The sequence below is a fragment of the Onychostruthus taczanowskii genome, unplaced genomic scaffold (genome assembly GCF_017590055.1).
Source record: "Onychostruthus taczanowskii isolate IOZ18803 unplaced genomic scaffold, ASM1759005v1 scaffold10, whole genome shotgun sequence".
In the NCBI taxonomy this organism is placed as follows: domain Eukaryota; kingdom Metazoa; phylum Chordata; class Aves; order Passeriformes; family Passeridae; genus Onychostruthus; species Onychostruthus taczanowskii.
In genome coordinates, this window is record NW_024496526.1 from 17,868,413 (window position 1) to 17,882,877 (window position 14,465).

The 14,465-nt window shown below is 42.4% G+C and overlaps 1 protein-coding gene across 5 annotated transcripts in view; it reads left to right on the top strand.

The window, feature by feature from the left end:
• The window catches only part of TANC1 (tetratricopeptide repeat, ankyrin repeat and coiled-coil containing 1), a 61,921-nt gene extending 47,622 nt beyond the window's left edge, over window positions 1-14,299 (top strand). For all 5 annotated transcript variants that reach the window (XM_041403427.1, XM_041403436.1, XM_041403446.1 and 2 more), the window contains 13 exons: window positions 801-909; window positions 1,123-1,245; window positions 2,049-2,285; window positions 2,889-3,074; window positions 4,887-4,965; window positions 6,314-6,447; window positions 7,177-7,300; window positions 7,400-7,575; window positions 8,599-8,731; window positions 9,537-9,628; window positions 10,063-10,209; window positions 10,776-10,876; window positions 11,759-14,299. In XM_041403427.1, the coding sequence (XP_041259361.1) occupies window positions 801-909; window positions 1,123-1,245; window positions 2,049-2,285; window positions 2,889-3,074; window positions 4,887-4,965; window positions 6,314-6,447; window positions 7,177-7,300; window positions 7,400-7,575; window positions 8,599-8,731; window positions 9,537-9,628; window positions 10,063-10,209; window positions 10,776-10,876; window positions 11,759-13,124 (3,007 nt within the window). In that variant the 3' untranslated portion in view covers window positions 13,125-14,299. The remainder of the gene's footprint in view (window positions 1-800; window positions 910-1,122; window positions 1,246-2,048; window positions 2,286-2,888; window positions 3,075-4,886; window positions 4,966-6,313; window positions 6,448-7,176; window positions 7,301-7,399; window positions 7,576-8,598; window positions 8,732-9,536; window positions 9,629-10,062; window positions 10,210-10,775; window positions 10,877-11,758) is intronic.
• The last annotated feature ends 166 nt before the right edge of the window (window positions 14,300-14,465 follow it).

The following is a 14,465-nucleotide window of genomic DNA, read 5'->3' on the forward strand; positions in this document are numbered from 1 at the left end:
CATGTTCCTTAGGGTTTACAGCTTTTGGGCTTTACAAAAGAATAAATAGTGCTGATATTTAAAGTTATTACCAGCCCAAGACTTGTCTGAGCTTGCAAGTGGCTGTAACAGAGCCAGTTGTGTAGGTGGGGCTGGGGGCTTGCAGCCCTGTGGAGCCCTGGTCCCACCACGCTGGGAACTCCCAGTGGGAGCTGCCTGGGCCCAGGTAAAGCTTCTGGTTGTGGAAAGGTCTGTTCAGGAATGTCTGAAGATGGGGTGAGAATTCCCACAACTTCCCCCCTCAGGTGAAGAGTCCAGCTAGCATATGGCTCATTGCCCAGTTCCAGTGTATAGTCTGATTAACAAGTAGTGTATGATAACCTTGTTTTCTCAGGGTTGTGCTGCTCTTGCTTCTTCCTAGAGCCTTGGCCACCACTAATGTAGGTGCAGAATTACTAAATACACATTTTTGCTCAAATTTCACAAGCATTCAGATCTTGTGCTTCTAAAAGGATTGGCTTCTTTCTGAGATACCTGCAGTTCCTGGCTCTGAGAATGCAAAAGGGAGCAGTATGTAAACCACTTCAAAGCTGACACAGGCCCCCTGTGAGGGGACAGCACAGAAATAAATACCAGGAGCGTTTAATCTTCAAAATTTGCTGGTTTTCATTTTGAATTATTTTGTTATGGAAAGAATTTTGTTTAGATGTGCTGGTATGTTTCAGTAGTCTGACAAAGTTGAACTGTTACAACAGGCATAAAGATGTGTATTTAATGAAATACAGTTATAAAAGTAGTTCTCTCTTAATCCCTTTTATTAGGAGTGGACATGCTCTACTGGCTTTCATGTTTTCTCGACAGGAGGGAAAGTTAAACCGCCAACAAACTATGGAACTTGGCCATCATATACTTAAAGCTCATATTTTCAAGGTAAAGCTTGCAGCTTAGTAGGCTTTATGACCTATTCATATGAATGCATCATAGAGGTTCTCCTCTGACTTGCTTGAATAATTGGTTGGGAGCTTATGCAAAATATTTGGTAGTGCTATCGATTCAGATTTTATTTCTTTTTATACTGAGTTGTAGATTACAATAGGATTTCTAATTCTATAGAGAGATTTCCTGTTATATAATTTCTGTTAGGGTCTCAGTAAAAGGACCGGAATTTCTTCCAGTCATCTTCAAGCCTTGTGGATTGGGTATAGTACTGATGGACTGTCTACAGCCCTGGCTTCTCTGAGAAACATCTACACACCCAATGTGAAGGTAAGAGCATCAGCAGGGCTGTACAGCCAGTGCTGTGTCTGGCACTGGGCAGGGGAATGCTGAGGTCAGTGTAACCCTTCAGCAGAAAATGAACTCTCTTGTGACAAGCCTTCATGTACTTTTGTAAGCTGTTGCTAAAGTTCAAATCAGTTTTCCTTGATAGTATTGATGGAAAGAAGGGTTTTTACTTTTTTCTTCTGCAGCACAGGTGAGTGTGTGGCTGCATTTTTGGGGATTAGATGACCCACATGGCCTTGCAGTGCTCTTTGCTTCTGTGGGAAAGTGTCACTTGTAAAAGGGGAAAAGACTCTGAGAGGATGGGATTTAAAATAGCACAACTTTGCATTGTTATTTGAATCCCCAGATGATGGATAGCGAAATCCAAGTCAGTCAGTTGGAATTTGAGCCAACTACTAAGGCTTTTGACTGGAAATCTGTGTACATAAACACACACGTGCATGCTCTGGCCAATTTTTTTTTTTGAGATTTTCTTTTTATGCAGTCTGTTTCTCTCTTGATGGAGGTAGTTGCAGAGTAGCAGCAAGTCACACATGCAATTGTGATGAGAGTAGTGAGTTTCAGGGGAGAGACAGGTTTTCTCTTGGGAGTGCAGTTCTCAGTAATACAATCATATATTTACTAAGAGAAGATTTTAAACTGGTATATCGCTATATATGTGTTAAAGTTGATGTCTGCCAATAAAATCTGCATCAAAATTAGGGTGTAACAAATGAGTACCTGATAAAGATCTCCAATTCAGACAAATATGAGGAAAACATTGTTTTGTTTAAATTAAATTTTAGGTGAGTCGGCTGCTGATTTTAGCAGGAGCAAACGTGAATTATAGAACTGAAGTACTGAATAATGCTCCAGTGCTGTGCGTTCAGTCACATCTTGGACATGAAGAAGTGGTCACTCTTCTACTGGAGTTTGGAGCTGCTGTTGATGGGACGTCAGAAAACGGGATGGCAGCCCTTAGTTACGCAGCCGCTGCAGGCCACATGAACATCGTGTCACTGCTGTGCAGAAAAGGTGCAAAGGTAAGCTGGTGCACAAACATTGCCAAGCCTGCAGCCAGAAGAGTCAGACAAAGGCCTAAAAAAGCTGTTACTGATTATTTAAGTGTATAATTATCAGACATAGGCCTGAGGGGTGAGTCCAGATTTCCCGTGAAGCATTTTGCATGTGCCGCTGGTCACAACCCTCTGGCAGAGCTGTCCCGCCAGTTTTGGGTGCCCCTCATCTGCACTTCCATGACCTGTTGTCATCAGCTTGTCAGTGGCTGTTGTGAGAGAGCGTTGGAGCCCTCAGAGTCAAGGCCCAGCTCTCTTCACCCACCCCTGGTCCCCTCAGAGCCACTGGCTGTCCAGCAGGCTAAGCACAGTCTCTCCTTAGCAAGCCCATGCTGACTGGTGCTGCTCACCTTGTCCTTCCTGTGTTTGGCAGTGCTCTCTGGGATTAGTTTTTCCATCACCTTCCCAGCTGCTCAGCTGAGGCTGTTGGGCCTGTAATTCCCCAGATGTTCTCCCTTGTCCTGGAAGTCAGGATTGAGAGCTGCTTTCTCGTAGTGCCCTGAAGCGTCTCCTCTCCACAGCCTTTCACTGCATCTGTGGAGCTCAGATGTTCCCTTTTCCCCTCTGCAGGCTGACCTTGCAGACAAGAAGGGCCAGTGTGCTTTGGTCCATAGTGCACTGAGAGGGCACTGTGCAATCCTGGAGTTCTTGCTCGGCCTGGTTTGGGTGGCTGCCTCCCAAGAACAGGATTCACTGAGGAAGCGCCAGGCCCTGCAGCAAGCTCTCACTGCAGCTGCCAGCATGGGGCACTGCCAGGTGGGTTGGGATACAGGTACTTTCAGATCTGTTTGAAATCACCACAATGTACAGCTGTGCTTGCAGCTGTTTTTAGAAGAGGCTTGGAAAGAATTGTTGACACTTCTGATATTTGTTGTAGTATGTATTAGCAGCTGGTTTAAATGCTCTAGCTGAGTATCTGACAATACAGTTTTCTTCAGGGTTTGTTTATATGTCATTTTCTGTCTACTTTCTCTTCCCTGTCCTTGGAAGTAGTCCTAAATCTCTAGTGGTGGTGACAATTTTCTGTATCACTGATCCACCCAAGTATGTTTCTACTTCAGGCTGAATTTTTTCTTCCAATTTTTCATTGCTTGCAATGACACCAGGCTTCAGTTTTTAGCTTGATGCATGTGCCAGCTTACAGACTTCAGCTCAGTGTCACTTCAGACAGAAATTTGGGAGGGAACACTAAAAATAAACACATAAGTACTTAAAATGCTTTAGATATTTAGGTAATACAAGTATGTCTTCTGTTCATTGGGAAAATAAATTGTAAACTGTTACTTGATAGAAAAATAATGGGTAAGTAAAGACACTTGAATGAAGATCAACTAGGCTAGAGGACTTAGTTATGTAGTAAGTGATGAACCAAAATAAAACAAAATTTCTTCAATAAAGCTGTTTTAATATTTACTTATTTTAAATCTAGTTTTAAGTTGCTATAAGATAAAGAGTCTGATCTTTGAAGTTGTTTAGATGATTCAAATTTAGAAATGTCTATGTGCAATTAATTTATTATATGGTATATATATGGATAATTCCTTTACTCCCATGAAAGTTCTTGTTTGCTGTCCACTGATTAAATGAAAGCAGTCAACTCCTGAATATCAACAAAAAAGATCACATTAATCATAAATACATACCTGAAAAATGTCCGTCTTTCTCTATTTTTAAGAAGCTGTAAGACATTAAGAAGCTGTGTTCTTAGCTGGAAAGAAGCTCTGTGTGTTTAATGAATTTTAGTAAATTATGTCCTAGCATTTTGAATTCTAGGATTTTCCATGCATTGTATACAACAGTTTTCAGACAGCCTGAAAACAGACAGATCCTTTCTCCTTTCCTGCCTTTGTTTTTTCCTGTAGCATCCCAAACTTTGTTAGTATGATTCTCCTCCCTCACCTGTTGACTGCAGCCTCAGTGACCATGTGCCCAATTAAAAATCTGTATAAAACAGTCATGAGAAGAAGTTTTCATGTAATGATTTTTTAGCAAGTGGTTTCAAAACACAGATTTCCTTAATATCGTGGAAACAATATTTTAATTTAAAGCTTATTTCAGCTTTAAAAATTACCATTTATCAACATGTGCTTAGACCATTCTGGGAAGAAATTTAGATAAACGGGTAAGCTATAACCAATGTGGAAGGAAAAACTTAGCTATCACCATTTTACAAAATGTATGCAAATATTCTCATTTTGCTCTCTTGTTTTAGATGATCTGGAATTTCCTCACTGAAGTGGGAGGCTTTATTTTTGCCATTGTTTATTTTGACTATTCTGTTCTATATAGGCCACATGGGAACTCAGTAAATCATAGTCATGCCAAACAAACAAATTCACAGAAGAGCACTGGGCTTTTTTTAAACTGTTTTTAATAACATTCACTTGTCTTCAAGTCATCCTAAAGTCCTGCTGGATTTGTTTTGAGCAATACTGATTTTGTTTTCTATTGATTGTATGCATTGAGGGAGAAGCACTCTCACTTGTTTTGTGTCTTTTTCTCCCTGTATCATACGAGTGACAGCTGATGCTCTTGGGCTCAGCACATCTCTGCTCCTGTTTTCTGCAGGTGGTTCGTTACATCTTGACAGTTGAAAAAGACCACGACATGGACATCAATGACACTGATGCCCTGTGGGGAGAAACAGGTATTTCCCTTCTTGTGTGTTTCCTAGTCAGCTAATTTAAGAATAAAGAGTTTTTAATCTTTCTTTTTAAATTCAATTCTCCATAATAAAAATAAGGGAAAATACCTGTTTTAATAATGAAATGCAGTTTATAAGTATGGTTTTAACTTACTGAATCTATGCATCTCAAGTATTGAAGGACTATTTTATATTAAAATTACTGTAAATTACTGACTTTTTAACTAAATGAAAAATTGTGGAAATACAGTGCTTAAGTTTTAGTGTGGAATTTTATGGGATTCTCTGTCTGAGAGCCTTTGTTTAAATACCATTATTTTTCAGGAAGTGCTGGGCCATAGCCTCCTTGGTTCTGATTAGGCAGTGGAGGGAGAGGCCTGCCTTTGGCCATCTGGGAAAGGCCAAATGTGGTTTTTAAGTCAGACTGTAATGCCTGCACTGCAGCTCCCTGGGGTGCCTCGTGAGTGGCATCTCCATTCCATGGAAACAGCTGAGGGTGGGGCACTGGGATGATGGTCAGTGGCCTCTCACATCCTAGAGAAGCAGATGTGCTTTGTTCCTACACGTCTACAAAACCCTTGTTGCAAATCCAGTGAATTCCAAAAGCCATACATCTGTTTCTAAATTAATTTTGGTTTTCAATATTTTCCTATCAGTGTTTTTTATTGAAATCCTTGCACTGGGAATCTGCAGTCACGGAGGAAGTGAACTCCCTAAAAGGGGGATTTTTGAACAAGACTTGACTCTTTTGCTTGTAACATTTATGTCCATAACAGTTGCTTTGCAGTTGTACAGCTGTAAACAGTTGTTATAACTGTTGCACAGTGCAGTTTCATCAACTGAGGAGCGAATGGGCAAGATAAGTGCTAAAGAACAAAAATTTACTTCCTGCAGTGTTTGTTTTTCCTTTACTTTCAGCATTCATTGGAATTTTTAAAAAAATTCTGCTTGATCATGTTTGAAAATGCTAAAAATGAGTAACAAGAAATTCACAATTTGATCCACTTCTTAGAAGAAAATGGAACTTACTAGGCTTTAGAAACTGGAGGAGCAAGTCCTTTGCTGATTCTTTATTAGTCACACATTAACTCATTTTTTAATACTTGTTGGCATGACTGGTGAGGTTTCAACACAAACATTGAAATTTACATTTCAAGTTCTGTTTAAAACACAATATGAACAAAATAGAAGAGGGGGGAAAAATCACGATGAGGAAAGTATTTTCTTTTTTTGTTCTTTTCAACTTTCAGTAAGTGTCACAGAAAAGCTGAAAGAAAGGGGATTCAGTAACACTCACATACGTGTCTAAAGGCCAAATAAGCCACGATGTTGATGCACATGCTTTCTCTAGCCCTGACAGCTGCTGCGGGAAGAGGAAAGCTGGAGGTGTGCAGGTTGCTCCTCGGGCACGGGGCGGCCGTGAGCAGAGCCAGCAGGAGAGGCGCGCCCCCGCTGCTCTGCGCTGTCCGGCAGGGCCACTGGCAGGTCTGGCACAGCTCTGGGGTCCTGGGGAGGTGGTCCCTCATTCCTTCCATCTCTAGCTTGGAAGAGAATTACTATCGAGTTTCTAATACCTGTTTGCATCTGCTTCAGAGGAATGTGTGCAGAAGCTTCACTTCCAAAGCCTTTGTATCCCTGGAAATAACTGAAAAAGCACATTGGCATCACAACAGTCGTAGATATAATATACCTAAAAACAACATGAGTTTAAAATACTTTATTTCCTAGACCAAGATCAGAGGTGATTTCAGATCTTTTGTACTGCTGCTGTGCAGAGAGAGAACCTTGGATTCAGAAGCCTTCCTCATGCTGGCCTCTCCTGTCAGGAGAAGGCCTTGAACTGCAGTCAGGGCTTGAGCTACATAGAACTTCTCAGTTGCTGCCATAAATACCAACTTTTTGTTAAAAGTTCATGATATTATGGCTGAAATCTCAATCTGCCAGTTTGATAAAATCGTTGAGTTGGAAAGATTGGAAAAGCCCTCCAAGACCATCAAGGCAAATTATTCCCCAGGACTGCCAAGGCTACCAATAACCCATGTCCTAAAGTGTTACACCCACATGGCTTTTAAGTCCCTTCAGGGATGAGGCAGGTGGGGATTCCTGACCCTCTGCCAGGGCTGGACAGAACTTTTTAAGAAATTCTCCTAATATCCAATCTAAACCCCCACTGGTGCAAGGAATGTATTTTTAAATTTATATTTTCTGTTTCAGATTGCTAAACTTCTAGTGGAGCATGGGGCTGATGTGAATTTAAGTGACAAGCAGGGCCGGACACCACTGATGGTGGCTTCTTGTGAAGGACATCTGAGCACTGTGGAATTTCTCCTTTCTGAAGGTAGAAAATAAATAGCAGATTACAGCTGCACCAGGGATTGCATCTCTGTTTCCATTTAAACAGAGTATCTTTATAACAAAGTTCATATCCATTTTACAGGTGCAACTGTTTCATCTCTGGACAAGGAAGGACTGACAGCTCTGAGCTGGGCATGTCTGAAAGGCCACAAGGAAGTAGTTCAGTATTTAGTAGAGAAAGGTGCAGCAACTGATCAGACAGACAAAAATGGACGAACACCCCTAGACTTGGCAGCTTTCTATGGGGATGCTGATATTGTAAGTATAACAAAACATAACATTCAAGAAAAAGTTACAAAAACTTAGAATTTAGAAAAAATATTGCCTGCCAAAATAGGAAATTTGGGGAAGTAGCCGAGAGGGTTACACTGCTCTCATCTTGACCGCAGTGAAAATGTTTGCTCAGGAAAACATTCTCTAGATAGGTAGGATCCTGGAATTACACTGCAAACCCACAGAGGTCCCTTCTCAGGGTCCTGGTCAGTTGGTGCCTTTGTAGAGGAAACACTCCAAAAAGAGGTGTAAGAAGAGGAAGGGCACACTCAGGTCTGCGTGCACTGGGGACAGATCCCAGAGGTCAGCAAGGAGCTAGACCGAACAGCGCACGCAGCCTCTCGCACTCACATCTGTGTTTCTGCAGCTCAAGGTCTGCTTCAGGTGCTGCTGTGGCATGTAACTCACTGTCACATGTTGTCCCATTCAGCCTTTGTCTGAATTAACTTGAAATTGTAAATAAGTCCTCAGGTTCCGTAGTGGCTTTGGTAGTTTTCAGACGCTGTGTGTGTTTTTGCCTGTGACACTGGCTACTGAGACTCTGCTGGAGAATGAGGGGTGTCCAGGCTCCTTCCTGTCCCTGCATTTGCTGTAGGTCATTGTCCTGGAGTGGTGCCAGCTCCCATTTCCCTGCCTAGACTGGTCCCTTCAGTAGGTCTGCTCAGCTACTGGCCAGGCTGGGACAGGGGCAGTGCCAGTAAAGAGGTCCTTGAGCAGGCCCATGGCTGTGGGTCCTGGGGCTTGTCCATGGGCAGGACTGTTGGTGCCTCTTCCCTTACAAGATCACTGCTGCTGGCACTTGAGCAAGTAATAGTTATGGGAGAGAACTGCTTCCCTCCAACCTGCCTGTGCTGTGCTGCCTTTGGTGGGTTTTAGATGGCTGTACTCTCCTCAGCAGCATATGCTCAGTGTGTTTCAAAGAAGATTACATGGTACCTTAAATATTTCCTTGGTCTGCCTTTGGTACCAAAAGCCATGTTACAAAGCATGTGTCATTTCTTCTTGCAGGTGCAGTATTTGGTGGAGAAAGGAGCAATGATTGAACACGTGGACCACAGTGGCATGAGGCCACTGGACAGAGCGATTGGCTGCCGCAATACCTCAGTCGTGGTCATGCTGCTGAGAAAGGGAGCTAAGCTGGGTTAGTGGAACTGCCCTGCACCGTGACAGACAGCTGTCTGCTCTGCCAGAATTAGTTATTTCCGTAAAGCAGACAAAATAAAACACAGATTTTTGCAGGCTGTCTAGTTTACAGATGCCCACCCAAGAGAAACAATCTCCTTTAAAGGCAGACACACAAGACTCACTTTAGAAGTGAGGAAACACAACGACTTTTATTCTGCTTCTTCTTTGATGTGTGCTGATGGTGAGGTCTGGAGATGTCACTGCATGTGGTTTCTCTGCCTTAATATATTGCCTTAAGACAAGAAAATGGTGATTGTGCTATTACTGATACATAACTCTGGCACTATTAATGATTTAGATTAGGAAGTTTTAAATAACATTCTTCTAATAAACTATAGAACTGTGTATTTTTGCAAAGAGTAGGCCAAAGAAATGTAAGTTATGTATTGCCAGTAGGCAAGTACATGATGCAGTACTGTATGTGACAATTACTGAATATTTAGTACATTTGAACACTATTTCATATTATTTGGGTAGTAAGTGTGATCAAATACAGGTTCCTACATAGAAGAATTTAATTGTGACTTCTGTACATTCCTTCACAGGGGTGAAATGTATCGGACCATTTAACACCTGGCTGCTGTCCAGGTGGTGGCATAGATGCATTTTAAATGTGTACACCCTAACTATGATGATAATAGTAATACTGGTTCCATGTAGGTGGAATATACACCAAAGTAGAACCAGGCTTTCTGCTGTGGTAGACAGCAGAAACAAACTCTGTTACCTTTTGTCAGAGAGCCTTAAAATTTAACTTGCAGGAAATGCAGCATGGGCAATGGCCACCTCCAAACCAGATATTCTCCTGATTCTTCTTCAGAAACTGATGGAAGAAGGAAATACGCTCTATAAAGTAGGTGGATTTTTCTTTTTTTCTGGCAGCAGAACATTGGACTTCTGCCTGAAGGTAGACTGAATGCCCTTATGCCTCCTTATCAGTTATATAATTTGATATATTACTAGTCTCTTTAAAACAGAGTAGTAATACATCAGATTATATTATTTTTTTCTGGTACTAGTAGTACATATTAGTGCAAGTATTATCCTTGTCAAATACCATTAAACATTTGAGTTCAGAAAGGGACACAAACTCTGATTAACATGCAGGCTCTCAGTGTGCTTTTTCTGCCAGTGCAGTTCATACTGTGTATATTTATTAAAAAATCTGTGTCTGTGTTTTCTGCTTGAAGGGCATCTTGGTAGATGTCAAATATAAATATGCTTTTTGGCAACCGTATTGCAATATTAAAAGTTTGTGAAAAACCTCTTGTTCCCTAAAATTTGCAGAAAGGCAAGATGAGGGAAGCAGCACAGCGTTATCAGTATGCATTGAGGAAGTTCCCAAGGGAAGGGTTTGGTGAGGAAATGAAAGCCTTCACTGAGCTGAGAGTTTCATTATACCTGAATTTGTCACGATGTCGCCGCAAAACAAATGTAAGCTCTTGCTCTTACTCTGCTGCCTCTCTGGCATTGGGAAACTTATACCTGCTGCATTGCTGGGGTTGTATGTGGACATCCATCTGTGGTATTTTAGAATCCTTTTCACTATATCCTGATCTTGGGCTTTATCATGTCAATAAATGGGTGGCTTATAAGATGAGGGCGTGTTGCCGTGGGGGATCTGTTACAGCTGGTCTTACATCATGCAGTTATTGTGGAATGACAAACTGCTGGATCTTTGCAGTACTTTTAAAAGACTGAATGGAAAACACTGCTACCTTTGTTATCAAGCAGCACAACCAGATGCCGTGGCTGTGCCCGTGTGTGCCCTGAGCAAACACCTGCTCCTGCGGGCTGGGGCAGCAGCCGCTACCTTTGTTATCAACCAGCACAACCAGATTGTGGCTGTGCCCGTGTGTGCTCTGAGCAAACACCTGCTCCTGCGGGCTGGGGCAGCAGCCTCCGCCACGCGTGCTGGCTGCGCTCCTGGAGCCGGCGCGGGACCCGCAGCTGGCAGCTTGCTGTGACTGCGTAACGAGTGTGTTTGATTCCTTTGTTAGGATTTTGGAATGGCTGAAGAGTTTGCTACCAAAGCCTTGGATCTGAAGCCTAAGTGTTATGAAGCCTATTATGCCAGAGCGAGAGCCAAGAGGAACAGCAGGTACTGTTTGATTCTGTGATGTCTGCAGAGATTTTTTTTTAACTTGCCATTTTTAATAACTTGTTCTTTTCTGATAGTTACATTTCAAATTTGCAAAGAAAATATTATCTTTTAGTGCACTTTGCATCTGTACTAGGTCTCTCTTATCAGATAAAACCAGCCACATCCAAATAGTGATATTGAATGCTCTGTAAGTACTTACGAGGCAGTCCAGAAAGTAACAAATTCATTTGAAGAGGGATTATTTTAAATGTAACAGTGACTGGGTCTGCTGCTCCACATGACTCAGCAGAATGTGACCAGCAGTGTGCCACCCAACTTCAGTGCTTCATTATTAATTGCCAAGCTTACGATTTATTAGTGGCTGCTTTGATAGGAAAGAATATGATGAATCATTAGCAGTTGAAGACAAAAATAAGGGGAGAGAGGAGGAACTATCTGTGTAGGTTGAAAGAATAACAAACTGTAGTGGTGTAGCTGAAGTACGGGAAGAGGTACCTTTTTGATTCACCATGTCTTTTCTAAACATATCAATAAATCATCATGAAGCAGAATTCAGCAGGTTACCTACTCTGGAGGTAACTCTGGAAGAGCTTGTGAGACAAAGTGTCAGTTCCTGGTGTTCCCAGCAGAGAGTTCTCCTGCCAGCCTGCATGGAGTGTCAGGGTACTTTAGGGAAGCGTTCAGGGTTGGGTCTGCACTTCCCCTCTAGTTAAGAATTTCCTGAGGTGGAGAATTTCCAGTTCTAATTTGTCACCACCTGCAGCAAGAAGCAACAAAACAGGACATTTTGCTGAAAGGGTGGAGGTGGATTAGTAGTAGGCAATGCTGGGACACAGATTTTCCCCAATTTTCATTGTTTACTTATTTCTTCCTAAACAGAAAACTACTTGCTGCTCTCTCTGACCTACGGGAAGCCGCTCAGATATGCCCCAGCAATCAGGAGATAAAACGTCTCTTGGCTCGGGTGGAAGAGGAGTGCAAACAGTTCCAGAGAACACAGCAACAGAAGCATCAGTCTCCACAGCTACTTGAACAAACCAACAATTCTGATAATGAGGAGGAAGGAATTGTACCAGGTGTGAATGATGATTTTAATCTTCAAGACAGGGAAGATGAGCTGCCACACCCCAGTGAATCTGTTTCTCCTCCACAAAGGCTGCAGTGTTCCTCAGCTGCTTCGTTATTTAGCAGGACCCTTCAAGAAGGTGTTCAGAAAGCTCAGTGTGTGTCCCCTCAAAGCAGAGCAAACAACAAGTACCTGAGAGAGCCAGGCTTGGTCATGCAGCCAACAAAGCAGGCACAGATTGTAAAAACTAACCAGCATCTGAGCTCCATCCAGCCTGGATCTAAACCTGGAAGCAGTCAATGTAGCACCAAGCCACAATCATCTTTGCAGCATCTCCCCCACAGTCCCTTGCCCATCCGGCACTGTAGAAGTCAACAGGTGGATGGGACAAGCACATTGTCATCTGGAAGCACTTCCACAGATCCCACTGCTGAACTGCTGCACAATGAGAAGCTGGTGTCCAGCCAGCGTTCACATCCACAACATCATGAGACTCTGTCTTCTCGTTCTTTTCCTAGTAAATCTAAACCTGGTGACACATCAACAGCCTCTGCTCCAATGAATTTCAGTGACTCAAGGCAGCAAAGCCCTGTACCCAGTGGTGCCTCTTGTGGCTCTCCATCCAGTAGTGTGATTCTTGCCAGCTCATCCAGCAGCTTCACTTCAGCCAGCAGTTTGTCAGGCAGTGTTAAGGGGTTGGGCCCAGATGTTCGACTCAAGGATACCAACATCAGTCAAGCTCAGGGCACTGAGCACCGCCCTCGCAATACCCCGTTTATGGGAATCATGGACAAGACTGCGAGGTTTCAGCAGCAAAACACACAATCTAGTCGCACTTGGCACTCTCAGGCAGCAGATGGATTATCCACAAACATTGTTTCTGCAGGCATTCAGCCCTCCAACGTGGAGCAGTTCTCAGTTAAACACTACTCAACTAAGGGATCCTCTACAGGTGCTGCCCTGGGAGATGGCAGCCAGAGCAGCATGCAAGCAAAAGAACAGGAGGAGCTCACGTGCCACATCCCTCCCCACTGCACAGACAGCAGATCACCCAACCAAGGTTCTCATTCATACCCTGATGCTGTAGCCAGACTGCCATCGCACAGCACTCAGGACGGCCACCTCAGTCACGTCACCGCAGCAAAACCAAAGCGATCATTCATTGAATCAAATGTATAAATACTGTTCTGTACACTGACAGGGCTCACAACATCACAGGGTCTGACTGCTCTACAAAACACTGACTGCCTCGGCATGGCTGGGTCCCTGGGAGCAGTCTTTAATGGGATACAACCACTTCCAGCTGTTCCTACCATCACAGGGCAGTGACAGTAACTGGAATAAGAAATTAGTGTAGAAAGACTCAATTAGGTTGGCCTAGCAGCTTGAGCAGAGAAGTCCTTTCCATTACATGTTACCATTAAATAAGCCTTTCCTTTCACATACAGCTTCAATCTTGGCTTTTGGTTCTCTTGTATCTCACACATAGTACTCGTGCCTCTCAAATGCTGATGTCTCACAGCAGCACTTAGGGAGATAATCTGCTGCACAATACTCAGATCTGTGCATGCATGCATTTTTTAAAAAGCAAATTATTTTATCACTTTTCTAGTGGGATCTAATTTGGGTTGCATGATGTACATTTAGGAAGCATAAATAATTTGTGTATGAGTAAACTATAAGCAGCCATGCTTTGACATGTAAATATAACTATTTTTAGTAAATAGAGGAAATTAAATAAAATGAGTGACATTTGCATGTGTATTGAGAGGCTTTGACCATATTGGTTATTGCACTGAAGAACACAATATTATGGCCTATTAACAGTAATCGCACTTTATATAGGGTATCTAATCACCTTTGGGTGCTATCTTAAAGCAAAATGATTTATTGTTTATTTGTGAAAAGGTACAACAACTAAATGCTTAGTAAACGTTTATATGGGAAACCCAAGAAAGGGATGGCAGGAACATGAAAGTTTGAAGAACAGCGTACGTGCAGTTGCATGACAGGTTGAAGTTAAGACGTTGGTTTTTTAAGGAAATGAGGATTTTTACTGGCAAGAACGTGCTGAAAACGAGCTGCTGCAGTGACATTCCTGTGAGTGCAATTCAGTTGGAGTGCTCAGCTTTATACACTTCCCATCATGCTTGATTACAGTGTTCTGTGTACATTGTAAACAGCTGTACCCGGCTCTACACATCCTTTTGCAGTTTGTCTCATTATACTTTAGCTTATTTATTGTTTACTGTTTCTCTGATATTTTGTACAAGTCCTATATTAGTCTTGTCCTGTAGTTCTATTTTTGCACAGCTACTGTATTCTTTCCATACAAAATAAAGATTATTAATATACCTGTGGGATGAGATGCAGTCCCAGATGGTTACAGCAGAAACTCTCTCCCAGCTTTTCCAACTACTTGTCCAGTAATGGGGAACAGAGAAAGACAGGCACATTTTGATTTGTTAGAGTAGAAAAAGAAATACAGATCCTACACTTTGCTATTTCTCACCTTCTGAA